This window comes from Pteropus alecto, unplaced genomic scaffold, assembly GCF_000325575.1.
Source record: "Pteropus alecto unplaced genomic scaffold, ASM32557v1 scaffold584, whole genome shotgun sequence".
In the NCBI taxonomy this organism is placed as follows: domain Eukaryota; kingdom Metazoa; phylum Chordata; class Mammalia; order Chiroptera; family Pteropodidae; genus Pteropus; species Pteropus alecto.
Genome location: NW_006434844.1, coordinates 25643 through 40494, shown reverse-complemented (window position 1 = coordinate 40494; position 14852 = coordinate 25643). Strand labels below are relative to the sequence as shown.

General features: G+C 42.8%; 1 protein-coding gene and 1 pseudogene across 1 annotated transcript; one reads left to right on the top strand and one right to left on the bottom strand.

Annotated features, from left to right (window-relative positions):
* Positions 1 to 436: 436 nt before the first annotated feature.
* Positions 437 to 1068, top strand: LOC102879490 (annotated as a pseudogene).
* Positions 1069 to 7546: 6478 nt separating this feature from the next.
* On the bottom strand, positions 7547 to 8404 carry LOC102879234 (olfactory receptor 10Q1). The gene has a single exon (XM_006910683.2). The coding sequence runs from the start codon at positions 8402 to 8404 to the stop codon at positions 7547 to 7549; it is 858 nt and encodes a 285-aa protein (XP_006910745.2).
* Between the last annotated feature and the right edge of the window lie 6448 nt (positions 8405 to 14852).

The window sequence follows — 14852 nt, the reverse complement described above, 5'->3', positions numbered from 1 at the left end:
AAATTCTTTGACAAAATACAGCATCCATTTATGATTAAAACATTTAACAATATTGGTATAGAAGGAAAGTACCTTAACATAATAAAGGCCATCTATGGCAAACCCTCAGCTAACATTATACCTAATGGTGAAAAACTAAAAACCTTCCCTCTATGATCAGGAACAAGGCAAAGCTGTCCACTATCACTACTGATATTCAATATAACATTGGAGGTCCTGGAGAGTGCAATCAGGCAAGAGAAAGATATAAAAGGCATCTAAATAGGAAATGAAGAAGTTGAACTGTCATTATTTGTGGATGACATGATTCTCTATATAGAAAACCCTAAAGACTCCACAAGAACACTACTAGAAACAACAAACAAATACGGTAAAGTTTCTGGATACAAAATCAATGTTCAAAATTCCATAGAGCCTTTCTGTCTGGTCACAGCCATCAGGTAAGCCAAGATGGATGCTTACAAGTACATCCAGGAGCTATGGAGGAAGAAGCAGTCCGATGTTAAGCACTTTCTTCTCAGGGTGCGCTGCTGGCTGTACTGCCAGCTCTCTGTACCTCTCAGGCCCCCCGCCCCATCCGCCCCAATAAAATGCGCAGGCTGGGATACAAGGCCAAGCAAGATAATGTCATATATCGGATTCGTGTGCGCCGTAGTGGCCATAAACGTCCAGTTCCTAAGGGTGCGACCTACAGCAAGACTGTCCATCATGGTGTTAACCAGCTAAAGTTTGCTCGAAGTCTTGTTTCCAGTCTATTGCCGAGGAGCAAGCTGGACACTACTGTGGGGCTTTGAGAGTCCTGAATTCTTACTCGGTTGGTGAAGATTCCACATTCAAATTCTTTGAAGTTATCCTCATTGATCCATTCCATAAAGCTATCGCATGGAATCCTGACACCCAGTGGATCATCAAACAGTCCACAAGCACAGGGAGATGCAAGGACTGACATATGTAGGCCGCAAGAGCCTTGGCCTTGGAAAGGACCACAAGTTCCACCATACTATTGATGGTTCTCCCTGTGCAGCTTGGAGAAGGCGCAATACTCTTTGGCTACTTTGTTACCGCTAATATGTTTGCAAAATTCTTTCCTAATAAATAATTTAGGACAGTCAAAAAATCCATAGCATTCCTATACCCTAATAATGAATTGTCAGAAAAAAAGTGGAAAAAATAATTCCTTTCACAATTGCAACAAAAAGAATAAAATACCTAGGAATAAATCTAATGAAACATGTGAAGGACCTATATGGTGAAAACTATTAGACCCTATTAAAAGAAAGTGAAGAAGAAACAAAGAAATGAAAAGATATTTTGTGTTCTTGGATTGGAAGAATCAACATAGTTAAAATGACCTTATTACCTAAAGCATTATATAGATTTAATGCAATCCCAATCAAAATCCCATCGGCGTTTTTTAAAGAAATAGAACAAAAATCATCAGATTTGTATGGAAGCACAAAAGACCCCAAATTGCCAAAGCCATCCTGAGAAAAAAGAACAAGGCTGGAATCATCACTCTGCCTGACTTCAAATTATACTACAAAGTGACAGTCATCAAAACGGAAAAGCATGGTATTGGCAGAAAAACAGATACACAGACCAGTGGAACAGAATCAAGAGTCCAGAAGTAAACCCATGTTTATATGGGCAAATAATTTTCAACAAAAGAGCCAAAAGCATACAATGGAGAAAGGAAAGCCTCTTCAATAAATTTTGCTGGGAAAACTGGAAAGCCACCTGCAAAAGAATGAAACTAGACTGTTGGCTATCATCACACACCAAAATTAACTCAAAATGGATTGAGGACCTGAATATAAGACCTGAAACAATAAATCACATAGAAGAAAACATAGAAACTAAACTCTTGGACCTTGGACTTAAAGAAGATTTCATTAATTTGACATCAAAAGCAAGAGAAGTAAAAGCTAGAATAAATGAATGAGACTACATTAAACTAAAAAGCTTCTGTCCAGCAAAAGAAACCATCGACAAGGTAAAGAGACAACCATCTAAATGACAAAATATATTTGCAAGCGACACCTCCGAAAAGGGCCTAATATCCAAAATACACAAAGAACTCATACAACTCAATAACAACAACAACAAATGATCTAATCAAAAAATAGGCAGAGAACCTGAATACTTTTCCCTAGAAGACATGCAAATGGCCAACAAACATATGAAACAATGCTCGACAAACTTATGAAAAAATGCAAATCAGAACTATAATGAGGTACCATCTCACACCTGTTAGAATAGCTGTTATCAATAGGACAAGTCATAACAAGTGTTGAAGAGGATGCAGAGAAAAAGGAACCCTCATACACTGCTGGTGGGACTGCAGATTGGTACAGTCACTATGGAAAACAGCATGGAGGTTCCTCACAAAACTAAGAATTGATCTACCATATGATCCAGCAATCCGAGCTGGATACTTACCCCACAGACTTGAAAACCCATGTCCATTAGCAGCATTATTCATGGTGGCCAGGACATGGAAGGAACCGAAGTGTCCTACGATAGATGATTGGCTAAAGAAGCTGTGGTACATATATACAATGGAATATTGTTCAGCCATAAGAAGAGATGAAATACTGTCACTTACAAAAACATGGATGGACCTCAAGATAATCATGCTAAGTGAAACAAGCCAGACAGAAAAAGTAGAAAATCGCATGATATCACTTATATGTGGGATATAAACCTAAAAGCAACAAATGAACAGCACAAACAAACAGAGACTCATGGACATGGACAATAGACTAGTGGTTACCAGAGGGTGGAGGGGAAGGGGGAGGGGGAAGTAGATGGGTAAAAGGGGTCAAATGCATGGTGACAGAAAAAATCTAACTATGGGGGGTGAACACACAATCCAATATTTATATGTCTTACTGTTGAATTGTACACCTGAAACTTACTAGATTTTGTTAACCAATGTCACCATTTGAAAATTTTTTTGAAAAGAAAGAAATTGGTAAATACCAAGGGAAAATAAATAAATAAATACTAAACATGAATGAGCTCATTTCATCCTGAAATACACCAACATTTGCATTGTGGTTATCTTTAGTAGTGAGATAATTGATATTTATTTTCTTTTCCCATATTTTTTTCTGCACATAAGAGCTACCATAGGAATGAACTGGCCATATATTTTTTTCTATTTTTTCTATTTCAATCCAAGAATCTATTTTGAGCATGGATTACATTTGTAAGTAGAAAAAAATTAAGAAAGTTATTCAGTAATTGTTGTTCAGAAAAAAACTTCTAATGAATTCCCAAGTGAACTACAGTGCTGAAGTTTTCATTACACTGTTCTAGTCATTGGAGGCCAATCTTTCCTTTGAAAGTGCTTCTAATTGGCATCTTTCTTGCTGCAATTAAGAGGACATGATGAAGTCCCCAGAAGTCACCGAGCCTGGGGGCCCAGGCTAACAACTGCAGGGCCAGTGTGGCACAGCCCTGCCTGTTTTCATGACTTTGAGCTGCTTTCCAAAAGCAATCCTTTCTAACTTAGACACATAATGCTCATCCTACATGGAAATTCGTTCCTCTAGAACGCAACTGATAGTTTGCTTCATCAGCATTTCATCAATATTACATGAGAAATGATTTTGTTCTTCTACCCTTTCCAAATACTCAAGTATACATGCGCATATGTGCATAAACACACAAAAAAATATGTGTGTACGCAGCTAGATACTCAGGGGGTACTCAGCACATCCCAGCCTCTCCTTCCCATAGTGCCCACTCTAGCCCGTGTAGCAGTTAAGGCCTTCACGTTTTTGAATCAAAGAAGATTTGTTTAGAATGTAATAAATAGTTTTAAAACCACATTAGGCATAATATATAATGGCTGAGACTAAGAGGTGACAGAGCCTAATATCCAAATAAATTATAAATTCAAGAAAGATAATGGTTAAATCAACAAAGATCTTTTTTCCAGTTGCCAGATACTCACCATCTTTCTTGAATTCCTGAACTTTAAGTTAGTATAGCCACTTGAACTTGGATGTCCCATAGGCACCTAGAACCTAACTAGCCCCCAACTTGACCTCACGTTCTCCCCAGTCTCAAATGCTTCCTTCTATTTCATTTACTGTCTTGGTGAGAGATATTTCTGCAGCCTCCCACTCTTTCATCTCACCTCCCATCTAATCAATCCCCCTGAATCTGTTCTAGCCACCCTCCCTAGGCCACTTTAGGCAAGGTTGCCATCATCTCTTACCTTACAGATTTGTAAACAATAGTGTAAATGCAGCCACTTTAAAATGAAGCTGAGCTATCATGCCAGAGGAACTCAAAACTTTGGAATGTTAAAACAGGACAAAATAACGCTTGGACTGGGACTAGGGCAACCTTGAGTCCCAAATAACTATTTGCAAAGATACCATAAAAGCAGATATTATGACTACTGGACTAAAATTAAAACGTTGTTTAACATAAACATCACTATGTTATGTTATCTGCACCAACAGCAATGCCTTCCTTCTTTGGATGTAATTGTTCCCTTTCCCTTTCTCATAAATGTCCATTGCCTTTGTCTCTTACTCGGAATACTATTTGGGCTTCTGCCTAAATCAGAGTCCCAAATAGTTATTCTTATTTATCTCAAATAAATTTTTATTTGCCTCTCACTTTCAAAGGCCTTTTTATTTTAGGTTAACAGATTATTGGGCCCCTTCCCTCTGGGAATGCCCCACCCCCAGGCTGGGGAAAGTAGTGGGTTATCTTCACTTCACCTCTGAATCCCCTCACCCCGTACCCTCACAGAGTCCCTTGGCATAGGGCTGGGTCCATGCCTTGTCTTGCTCTGCCTGAGAGGAGGTCTCCCTCCTCCTGAAGCACCCTTTCCTGCCAGACCCCTACCACACTGCCTGGGAGTAAGGAGAATCCCTGTCTTTGCCCCTCTCCCAAAGGCTGTATGTGCATGTGTATATATGTGTGTGTTTGTCCTGTCAAGAACATTCCCACTAGACTTGCCTTAAGTGGGAACTGAACCAAAGCAGAAATCAGGAAGGAATGGTGAACTAAATGGCATTTGAACTGTGCCTTAAAGGAAGAGTGACAGTTAAATAAATGGCAAAGATGGAAGAGGGCATTCTAAGCAAGGTTGCTGCTCAGGCCAAAAAAGATCTCAGTACTTTTTGCCTTTTAAAAGTCTTTATTATGGAAATTATACATCTGCACATAAGGAGAGTGAATAGTATTAAAAATACACACCTACCCTTCACCCAGCTTCAACATTTGTCAACATTTCACTAGTTTGTTTTGAAAGGAGGGGAGGATTTAAGGGTGAGAGCATCAGGAGCTAATATTTCTTGAAGTGATAAAAGAAGCACCCACCTAAGCTTGTCCAAATAAAAAGGTACGTGGCCTTGAAGCATAAGGCATGTGAGTGGCTGGAAGGGGCTATTGTCAGCAATAAGCAGCTACTGTTTTCGTCCCTCTTGCTCTCACTCCGTTCTCTCTCTCTCTGTAGCCTCATGGATTTAACTTAGCAGTCACCACACCTTCCCTTTGATCAACCTGGATTTGCCATCTAAGTTTCCTGCAGGACCTCAAAATGGTGTCTCCCCTCACGACATACACTTCTCCAGGCTACAACATTTTCCAGCTCTGAGAGCACAAAAGGACGTGCAGTCTGAGGTGGGAGAGGGCAACATGGAAGGACCCAGTATGACATCAAACTGTGGCTAATCCTTGCTGCCACTGATTTGGCACCCTGCACACCAGGCACTGGGTCAGGCACCACTGTCCACACAATCCTAACCACAGTCCCAGGAGATATGGAATGGTATTGCCCCATTTGATAGCAACATGAGCCTATCTTTGGGCAGACTAGACGGTCACCAGGAATTTACTGGTCTGTAAACTCCTGGGCAGAGCTTCTAGTGGATTCTTCTCTGTCATCACCATCTTCTCTCAGTGACTTTATGGCCTTGGCACTGACCAAAGAGCAAGTAGAGCTGGGCACTAGGAAAAATGATCCACATGGCTCTTGTTCTCCAAGATCTGCCTCTCCCACTGAGGAGTGCCCCTCTGGTGGCTCTGAGGGCCTCTTTGCTATAGAAAATGGAGTTGTCGTCTAGGTATGATGACGGAGGTAGGAGGGGCTGCGAATCGAAGAGGACAGGCAGGTTGGAAATAGCTGACATTCACGGTGTTTTTCTATGTGTCAGTTAGGATGCTTTTTGGCCTTGATCTATAAAAAAATGTATTGTTGACTGAACATGAAGTCTAGAGGGATATGGTCATTGTGTTGGTTTAGTTGTACAATGAAGGGTTGTCAAGGACCCAGGCCCCGCTTCCTGACCTTTTTAACAGAATGTGGGTGTTCCTAGGTTTGGTGTTGAGACAAATCTCTTCTCCCTATTAATAACTCGTAACCACTGTGTTAAGAAAAAAAAAGATATTTTGGTGCTTAATCTCCCAGGTTAATCTATGAGCTTCTTGAGGACAGAGACTGCGTCTTATGCTTTTCTGTATCTCCAGTGCTATGCCCAGTGCGTGGTATACACGAGGTGCTAGTGCTATGATGAAGGAAAGTGCAGGGGTCCATGGCACTCAGCCTAGCCTGTGGGGTGGAAGTGGGGTCAGTAAATACTTTCTTGAGATAATTACATTTGACATGAGTCCCTGAATCACAGAGGCCTCGGGTCAGTAGAATATTGAAGGTCTTCTTTCTATTAGCAACTAGGATTTGAAGATATGCTAAAGTTCATGGTAGTTTCATTACCGCTAGGTGCTAGGGTGACAGAGATTAATAAGAATTCTTGCCTTCAAGGAGCCTCCAGGCCAGTCAGGGATATGGACAAATCATTTCAGTACTAGATGATGAACAAGTACATGGGGCCATCATGGAGAGGCACCTCCTCAAGCATGGCAAGTCAGGTTTCAGGAGAGGCAGTCTGCACAGGCTGTCAGGGGAAGGTGGCCCTTTAACCAATGGAAGGATGAGGAGGAGTCGCCTGGCCCAGAGGTGCAACATAGAGCAGATGAGAAATGCCTTAGTGAGGATGGTGAGCAGGTTGGAGATGGAGCAGGTTACAGGCTTCTGGTGCTGTTGCTGCTGCTTTGGTTTGCATTGCTGTGCTACAAATGATCGCTAGGTCATTTTCAGTGATGTAGGTTTCTGGGCTGGCTCTGCCTTTCCACCCATTCATATTACTTAGTTTGGACTTAAGAGCTCCTTGTATTTCTATCCCTGGTAATCTTTAGCCAGAGAAATGGCTGCCTTTATGTTTTCTTTGGGTCATCTCATGACCTTCTTCCTGCCAGCATTCACGTCTCTGACAGTGTTCCAGATATTGAATGTAATTGTCCACGAAGGGACAACAAAACTTCCCAGAAATTCTGCATTTTGGAAAGCCTTTGGATTTGTTCCATCTCTCTGACCACAGAAAGGGGGATGGTAAGATTCTAATGCATGCAGAACCATGAAGCAGCCCTCAGAAGGAGAAATGGAGCCATAGGTGTGCAGTGAGATGACCGACTGTCACCTTGTGAAGGGCCAGGTTAGTTCTAGTGGACCCCACTTTGCCCTTCACCTTGCATTGAGCTGCTGCCTCATCTGGCTGTGGCTCTCCAGGAGTCTCTTGAGGGCACCCTTGACTTCCTTGTTTCTGAGACTATAGATCATGGGGTAGAGCATGGGAGTTACATTGGTATAGATTAAGGACACGATTTTGTCCTGTTCTGGAGTGTAGCATGACTTGGGGCGAATGTAGATGAATATTGCACAGCCATAGTGCAGAACAGAGACTAGTAGGTGCCCAGCACAGGTAGAGAAGGCTTTGCTCCTGCCCTCTGCTGAGTGGATTCTAAGAATGGCAGCAATAATGAATCCATAGGAGAGCAGTATCAACAAGAAAGGAATCAGCAGGATAAGCAGACAAACCAGGAAGACTGCAATCTCATTGGCTCGTGTGTCCGAGCAGGCCAGGAAGAGCACAGCTGGGATGTCACAGAAGAAATGATTGATCTCATGGGACTGACAAAAGGGCAGGAGGAATATTAGTGTGGTAAGGGTGAGTGAGAGTGCAAAGCCACTGATGCATGCCAGAGCCAGCAACTGCAGACAGAGGGACCTGGTGATGATGAGTGTGTAGTGCAGGGGATTGCAGATGGCTATGAAACGGTCATAGGCCATCACAGCAAGGAGGAAACACTCCGCTCCTCCGAGGGCAATGAAAAGATGCATTTGCAAGGCACAGCCTAGGATGGGCATCCGCTGGCTGCTGGAGAGGAAATTGGCCAGCATGTTGGGAACAATGACCAATATATAGCAAATTTCAATAGTGGACAGATTGCGAAGGAAGAAATACATGGGGGTCTGGAGGCAGGAGTCAATGAGGGTGATGAGCACAATGGTCGTGTGCCCTGCTAGGGTGACAAGGTGCATGATTAAAAAGAGTCCAAAAAAAAAGATTTGCAATTCAGCCAGATCCCCAAAACCCAAGATAATAAACTCAGAACTTAAGGTGTGGTTTTCCTGCAGTGGGGTCATCCTATATTCTCCTCTGTAGAACTCTTAGGCTGGAAAAGTCAGTTTTCTAGCAATTTTCCAAGTTCTGGGAGACCCTGGAGCCCTTTCCACAGATGAGAGTTTAGCCAGCTCTCCAGGACATCCAACCCTCTTTGCCAGGCTTGGCCCTGGTCTTCATTCTATGAGCTTCTTAAAATCTGCCTTCTGTTCACTGAGAATGAAGAACTGCTCACCACGATGTCATTTTAGTTCACCTGTTGAGTTATAAAAATGAACCAAGATGAGCAAAGTCAATACATGGAGTTGTTTTTCATAGACTCTAATGACAGTCTTTCTGTCTACATTTTGAAGAGTTGTCTTGGGGGGGTGGCGGGGGTTGCTGGGCTTGATGTTACCAACTAAGTTTAAACAGAGACAGGGCCTAAAGGGTCATTGACCTTATAGCAAATTCCTGTAGGATGTAAGGTCTGGCGCATTAATATTAAACACACTTTTAACTATGCATTGGTTATATTATTCCTCCTTTACCATCCTTTCAAACTCCCAGGATTCTTGCAGCCAAAGGGCTGTGAACACAATGCCCAGAGAAGAAAAAGTATAATCAGCAGTAGTTGCTGCTTCTCTTGTTTCAACACTCCTCAGTTACAGGGACGCCCTGGCTTATGTGTCATCTTCTTCTAGACACTGGGCTTGATGCTAGGCTTGAGGTAGTCCCTCCCTTAGGTATCTACAGCACTCCAGACTTTCCCAACCATATTATTTACCACTAAGTCCTGTAATTCTTTGATTATATTCTCTGTCTACTCCAACAGCCTGGGAGCTCCATGATGGCGAGAACGGTGTCTTATTCGACCTCTCAAATAGTGACTGGCACATATCAGAAACATCAATGAATGTTTGTTGAATAAATGCCTGTCGCTTATTTCTACATCCTCTACAGTTAGTACAGCATCAGGCATTAAGTAGGTGCCTAACATAAATGGCTGAGTGAAAGCAGGGAATTTCTGATGTGCTTGGAATGGCTGAGGTCATGATTGTCCAGGGAGGGTATAGAGTGAGAAGAACAAAAGGCACAGGGTAGGCCAGGTCACAGAGTGGGAGCAAACAAGGCAGAGCTAGGAGAGAGTCACGGTGGAAATGAGAACTCTCAGGACAACGGGAGTTGAGTGCCTGGCAGGACAGTGGCAGCTTCCTGGACTTTGGAGATGTTTGCTTCTTTCTTCCTTTGGCAGGACCCAAATGACAAGTAGGAAGCTTTGTGTTTAGCCTTCAATTTCTCCCTGTGCATCCCTCCCACGCAGCAGAAGAGAGATTTCTAAAGACTCTAGAGAGCTAACAAATCTAGAATCAACAGGAGTTAAGGGTCCTGTGGAAATGCAGTTGTCACCTAAAGGACAGGAGCTAACTTAGGGACATATCATTTCTCCTGGAGCCACTGACACTCAAAGTGAGTTCAGTGAAACCTAAAAACCCATTCTGATGCTAGGTTTAAAAAATCATTGTGATTCAAGTTTTGCAGGCACTTGCATGCTACAGTGAGTATTACTTTGGTTTTTGTTGACCTAATGGGAACCTGGAGTCTTTGAGCTGGACAGGTCCCTGGAGGGCAACTTGCCTACTCCTTACTTGAGAGCAGATAGTCATGAAGTCTTCTTCCCCATCACCAGCCCTGGCCCAAAATCACACAGCTCAGCCTGGCTTTCTGCCTCTGCTACCTCCCGGCTCTCAGCCTCCCTGCAGCCTGTGAATCCCGTGATAACTGTTTATGAGTGAGAGCATGTTTTCCAGGTTCACATTTATCTTCCTTGGACTTAGACCCTTGGCTTTAGCTTTGCCACATCAAATCACTTCCACTTTTTTTCCTATGACAGAATGTGGGGATTGCTTTGCTTTATTTGGGCCCTAAACCTTGAGAGACACAAAAAATGAAAGTAAAAATCACACATGATCCAAATACTTAAAAAGTGAGAAGTGAAAGTCAATGTGAAATTTTTCATTCTTTCGATCCTCCCCTCTCCCAGAGAGAACCATTCTTAGCTGTGAGGTTCAGTTCCTTCCCTGCTTCGTCCTGTGCATATAAACACATGTATCTCACACACACACATGCATACACTCACACTTATATACATGCACACATATACACACACATACACTAAACCAAACATATTCACACAAATACACACTCACACACATATAGGCGCACAGAATACATGCATGCATGCATATATGAACACATACATGCACACACACATAGATACACATCTTCACACACTCACATGTGTTTATACATAAACATTCACCCCACTCACATTAAAAAGCTTAAAGGGGATCACAGGGTACAAACTTACTGTCCTTAGTGTTTTCGTCTGATAATATGGCTGAGAAAGGTTTTCAGTCAGTGAATATTAGTTTACTTCATTCTTTTTAACTGCTGCATTGTCCAGTATGGATGCATGATCATGTAATTAATCATAATTAAATAATAACAAATAAATAATAGCAAGTAAAATCTATAAGAAAAGTAAATAAAACAATCAAAATGAATGATAATTTAATCAAACCTTTATTACTTCTGCACCGAAGTAATTTTTATGTGTGTTTTATCACACTCCGTGGTACAAAGTGCATCCTCACATGGAACACAGGGCAGCTGCCCCTCTGGGAATATGGCTAGCATGTCCCTCCTGCTCTTTTCTTATGTCCTTTGAACAGCCCTGGATAACAAACAGACTTAATGTTACCTGGGAGGGCAGATCAGTGCATGAAGTGAAAATCCGAGGAGAAGCCCTGTCAGAGAGTCTTCTGTTACTGTCTGCTATTGGTGAGAAGCCCAAGAAAGAGGACCAGCCCATCTTTAAGAGAGCAGTGATGGGGTCGAGCAGCTTGGACCTGGTGGCGCAGCTTCCTAGAACCTAGAAGGTGGCTCTCCTGCGCGTGTGGACCACAGAGAGCAGCCTGATGGCCATTAGGAACACAGTGTCCTTAGAGGAGTTGCTACATTCTGTCACTCATGTTAAATAGCGGTGAAGGCAGGACTCCTGAAGTCCTAGAGGAGAGGTCAGGAAGGACGCCGTCCCTGTGGTCCACCCCACCGAGGGGACTGCCTTCCCCAGGTCACATAGCTCAAACCCAATTACTTACATTTTCTTTGTTAAAAAAATACAATATAGGTCTCGACAATGTTATTTAACTCAGGTCTGCTAAAACTGAAGCTCCCACTGGGCAATCACCAGCTTGTGATGAGCCTTGGGCTGATTTTAGAGGTAGAAAAAGTAAAGGTTTGGCTGGATTCAATTAAGGGATCAAGCATTGCTAGGGTGGAGCATCATCAAGTGGGCAATGGAGATTGGTGGTCTTTTAGGCCCCCCAACCCCCAACCCTAAGATTCTATGATTCTTTGTAGTGACTACAAAGGGGCATAATCAGGGCTATCTGGGCCTGCATTTTTAATCTGCAAAATATGAGTCATCCAGATAGCTTCAAAGAATGAAGTGGGGAATAAGAGTTATGGAACCTTGAGAATGGTACTACTCAGCTGACCTAAACTTCCACCTAATACTTTCGTCTCCCCAGTCCTGGTTTAGGTACAGTTCAATGTCCAACCTGTGCCATGGTCTGCATCTTGCTAAAGATACAGGACTTAAGTTACTTCTGGAGTCCCCTGAAAATGTTTTACTTGCATTTGTAAAGTACCCCACATGTTGCAGCCACTCTGGGTTGTCTACCACAGGTCTTTTTGTTGACTTCCATTGCCTACAAGGTTGCTCAGAAAAGCCTCCTTACCACCGCTGCCTTTTTTTATAATTACCAGCGCCCAAGCCAAAGCCATTGCCATGTCTCAGAATCTTCCAGTCCTTGGAGGGCCAGCACAGTGTTGGGTTCTAGGCAGCAGCAGGAAAAAGGTCCTCTTTCCAGGGTTTTGCCATACCTTGAAAGAGGAAACAGGAGCCTCCCCCCTCAAACAACCCTGTTTCTTCTTAGAATCACACACAATCCCCTTGAATCAATCCAGTAGTTTCTACTTCTGATCCTGCCCCCAGAGAAGCTTCCAACAATTCAAGATGGATGTGTGGCACTTTTCCAGCCCCTCCATCTTCCTTTTCCTCCTCTCTAACTCCTCTCTCCTCTTGGCCACAATTTCTAATAGAAAAGTTCTTCTGATTTCTAATGGAGACAAAGGCCATGTAATAGGTTTTGGGGACACCTCCTTGATGTGATCTTGTCCTGCATGTGTGGAAAACAAAGTCAGTGAGCTTTCCTGACTCAAGCTGCCTCAGCAGAAACCAACGGGAGCCTAAGAGAGAAATCCGATCTGGAGGCAGAGGTCAAGACTGCAGCAACCCTTTGGCAAGGCCAGTGGACATAGACCAATGGCCCAGGGCTGAGAGTGCCTGCTCTTTTTCCAAGTAGAGCAAATACTCATTTTAGTATCAGGATTGCCAAGACATGGGGCCCAAAGGGAGGAATGGAAAGTAAGAGATTTTAAAGATAAATTTAACACTTTGAAAGAAGGCATCTCAAATGATACCTAAGCAACCAAGGCTGTTACTTTCGCAAATTTCTAGATGTTTTAAAACAGTGATAACTCAGCTACCGCATCGCTCAAAATTACCCAGATTTTCTGCATCTCACTCTGGTTAGACATCAGAAATTCGGATAGGATCTTGGCCAACATGGCATCAAGTTCTGGGAACATCTTTCTGCTGGGGCTACAGAGCCAGGGGTGGATGTCTGTGTGCATCTTATTAACTATTTGGACTCTTTTTAAAAAGGAAGATTGTGGGTGAGTTGGCACTGAGATAAACTAATTGCCAAGGCCATTTCCTATGGATGGTGGCCCAGACTACAGGACTCTGGATCCACTAACCTCCCGGAACCTCTGAGTCTGAGCAGACGGGAGATTGGAGAGAGTGATTTGGGACTTCAATTGCTTTCAAATTTAGTTCACAGACTAAAAGAGTTTTATTTGGGGCTTTTCTCTAATATCTTTAAACTTCAACTTGCAAAGGAGAATTTTGAACTTTATTGCCTCCCCAGGAAATTCACAGTGGGTTTATATTTGAGCGATCTTGTATGTTAGACTTTTATTATCAGTGTATCTTATGGTTGTCATTTGATCTTGCTGCAGAACCTCTGATGACATATGTTGGACGATGGTGGCTGGAAATAATTAGGACGAGAGTAGAATAAGGAGGGAACTTTTGGCTGTGGGTACAACATAGACTTAATAGCTAAGCCCAGTGGGTTAAGATGTACAAAAATCTGTAAAATATGGAGCATGTGAATTGGGGAGTATCTCTTTGCTCCTCTGGCTTCCTCAGAGAAGGTGATGCTACATGGAGATGCAGTGAAATGCACTATTGGTGGGCAGCATCCATAGGTCCACATTTCTTCACCGAGTGGTTAATTTGTGAAAGGTTCTGAGTGCGAAACATTTTGTCTCTTTCTTCTTCCTTTCTTCATCCAGCTGGGTGGTAGGTGTCAATATTGAAGCCTGTTCTGCAGACCTTCCTCCAATAAGTTGTTCAAGTCTAGACTCTGTGGATGGGAGTTAGGGAATTAGCAAGCCCATTCGGCTCTGTAACAAGCTGTGTCCACCCACCAGTTTTACCAGTGTAAAGCTGTTTTGTTTCCTCTTCTGCTGGGGTTTTTGTAGTATTTCCTAATTGGCTCAGAAATGGCAGGGAAGAGGTATGCTGTTTATAGGTTCTTCCCTTCAAATTCTCAACCTAAGTGCTAATATTTGTATTTAAATTTCTTAGAAATTGTGCTGCCAAGTATTCAAGAATGCAGTCTCAGTGAGCACCACATCCCCTCCTTCTTCACCATATTGGCCGTGGCCCCCACACCTGCCTGGAGACCATAAGGAAGCCACACCCTCCACCCCCTCGTCTGGACCCTAAGACTCTTCTCCATTGAACTGTGTGCAAGTGTTTGATCAGGTTGATTGCTTTTTCCTCAACAGTCTCTTCGTATTTTGAAAAGTTTAGCTACAGATTGATTGGTTCTCTTTATTTTCTCGCCTTGTATTTGTCACCTAGTTGTGTGTGTGTGTGTGTGTGTGTGTGTGTGTGTGTGTGTGTGTGTGTGTATGTTTCCCTGGGTTTGTTGGTTTTGCTATCCTATTTTCTCTGTCTCTCATTTCTGGGGGATGGGGGAGGGTACAGAAGGTTCAAAAATGATGTTACCTCCACTGCGACCACTTTCCCAGAATCTAGAAACTGTGTTCGTCCTGTATCGGAATAATTAGTAAAGATGTTTTAACTTGGGTACAACAAAACACAAAAACAATTAGAAGTTCTGAGAAAAATAGTGATGTGAGAACATGGATCTAAATACTCTCTCCAGAATTCTTGAAACAACA

What these genes read in the sequence shown, in the direction of transcription:
- LOC102879234 (XM_006910683.2), bottom strand. Translation starts at nt 8,404, where the DNA reads ATGCACCTTGTCACCCTAGCAGGGCACACGACCATTGTGCTCATCACC.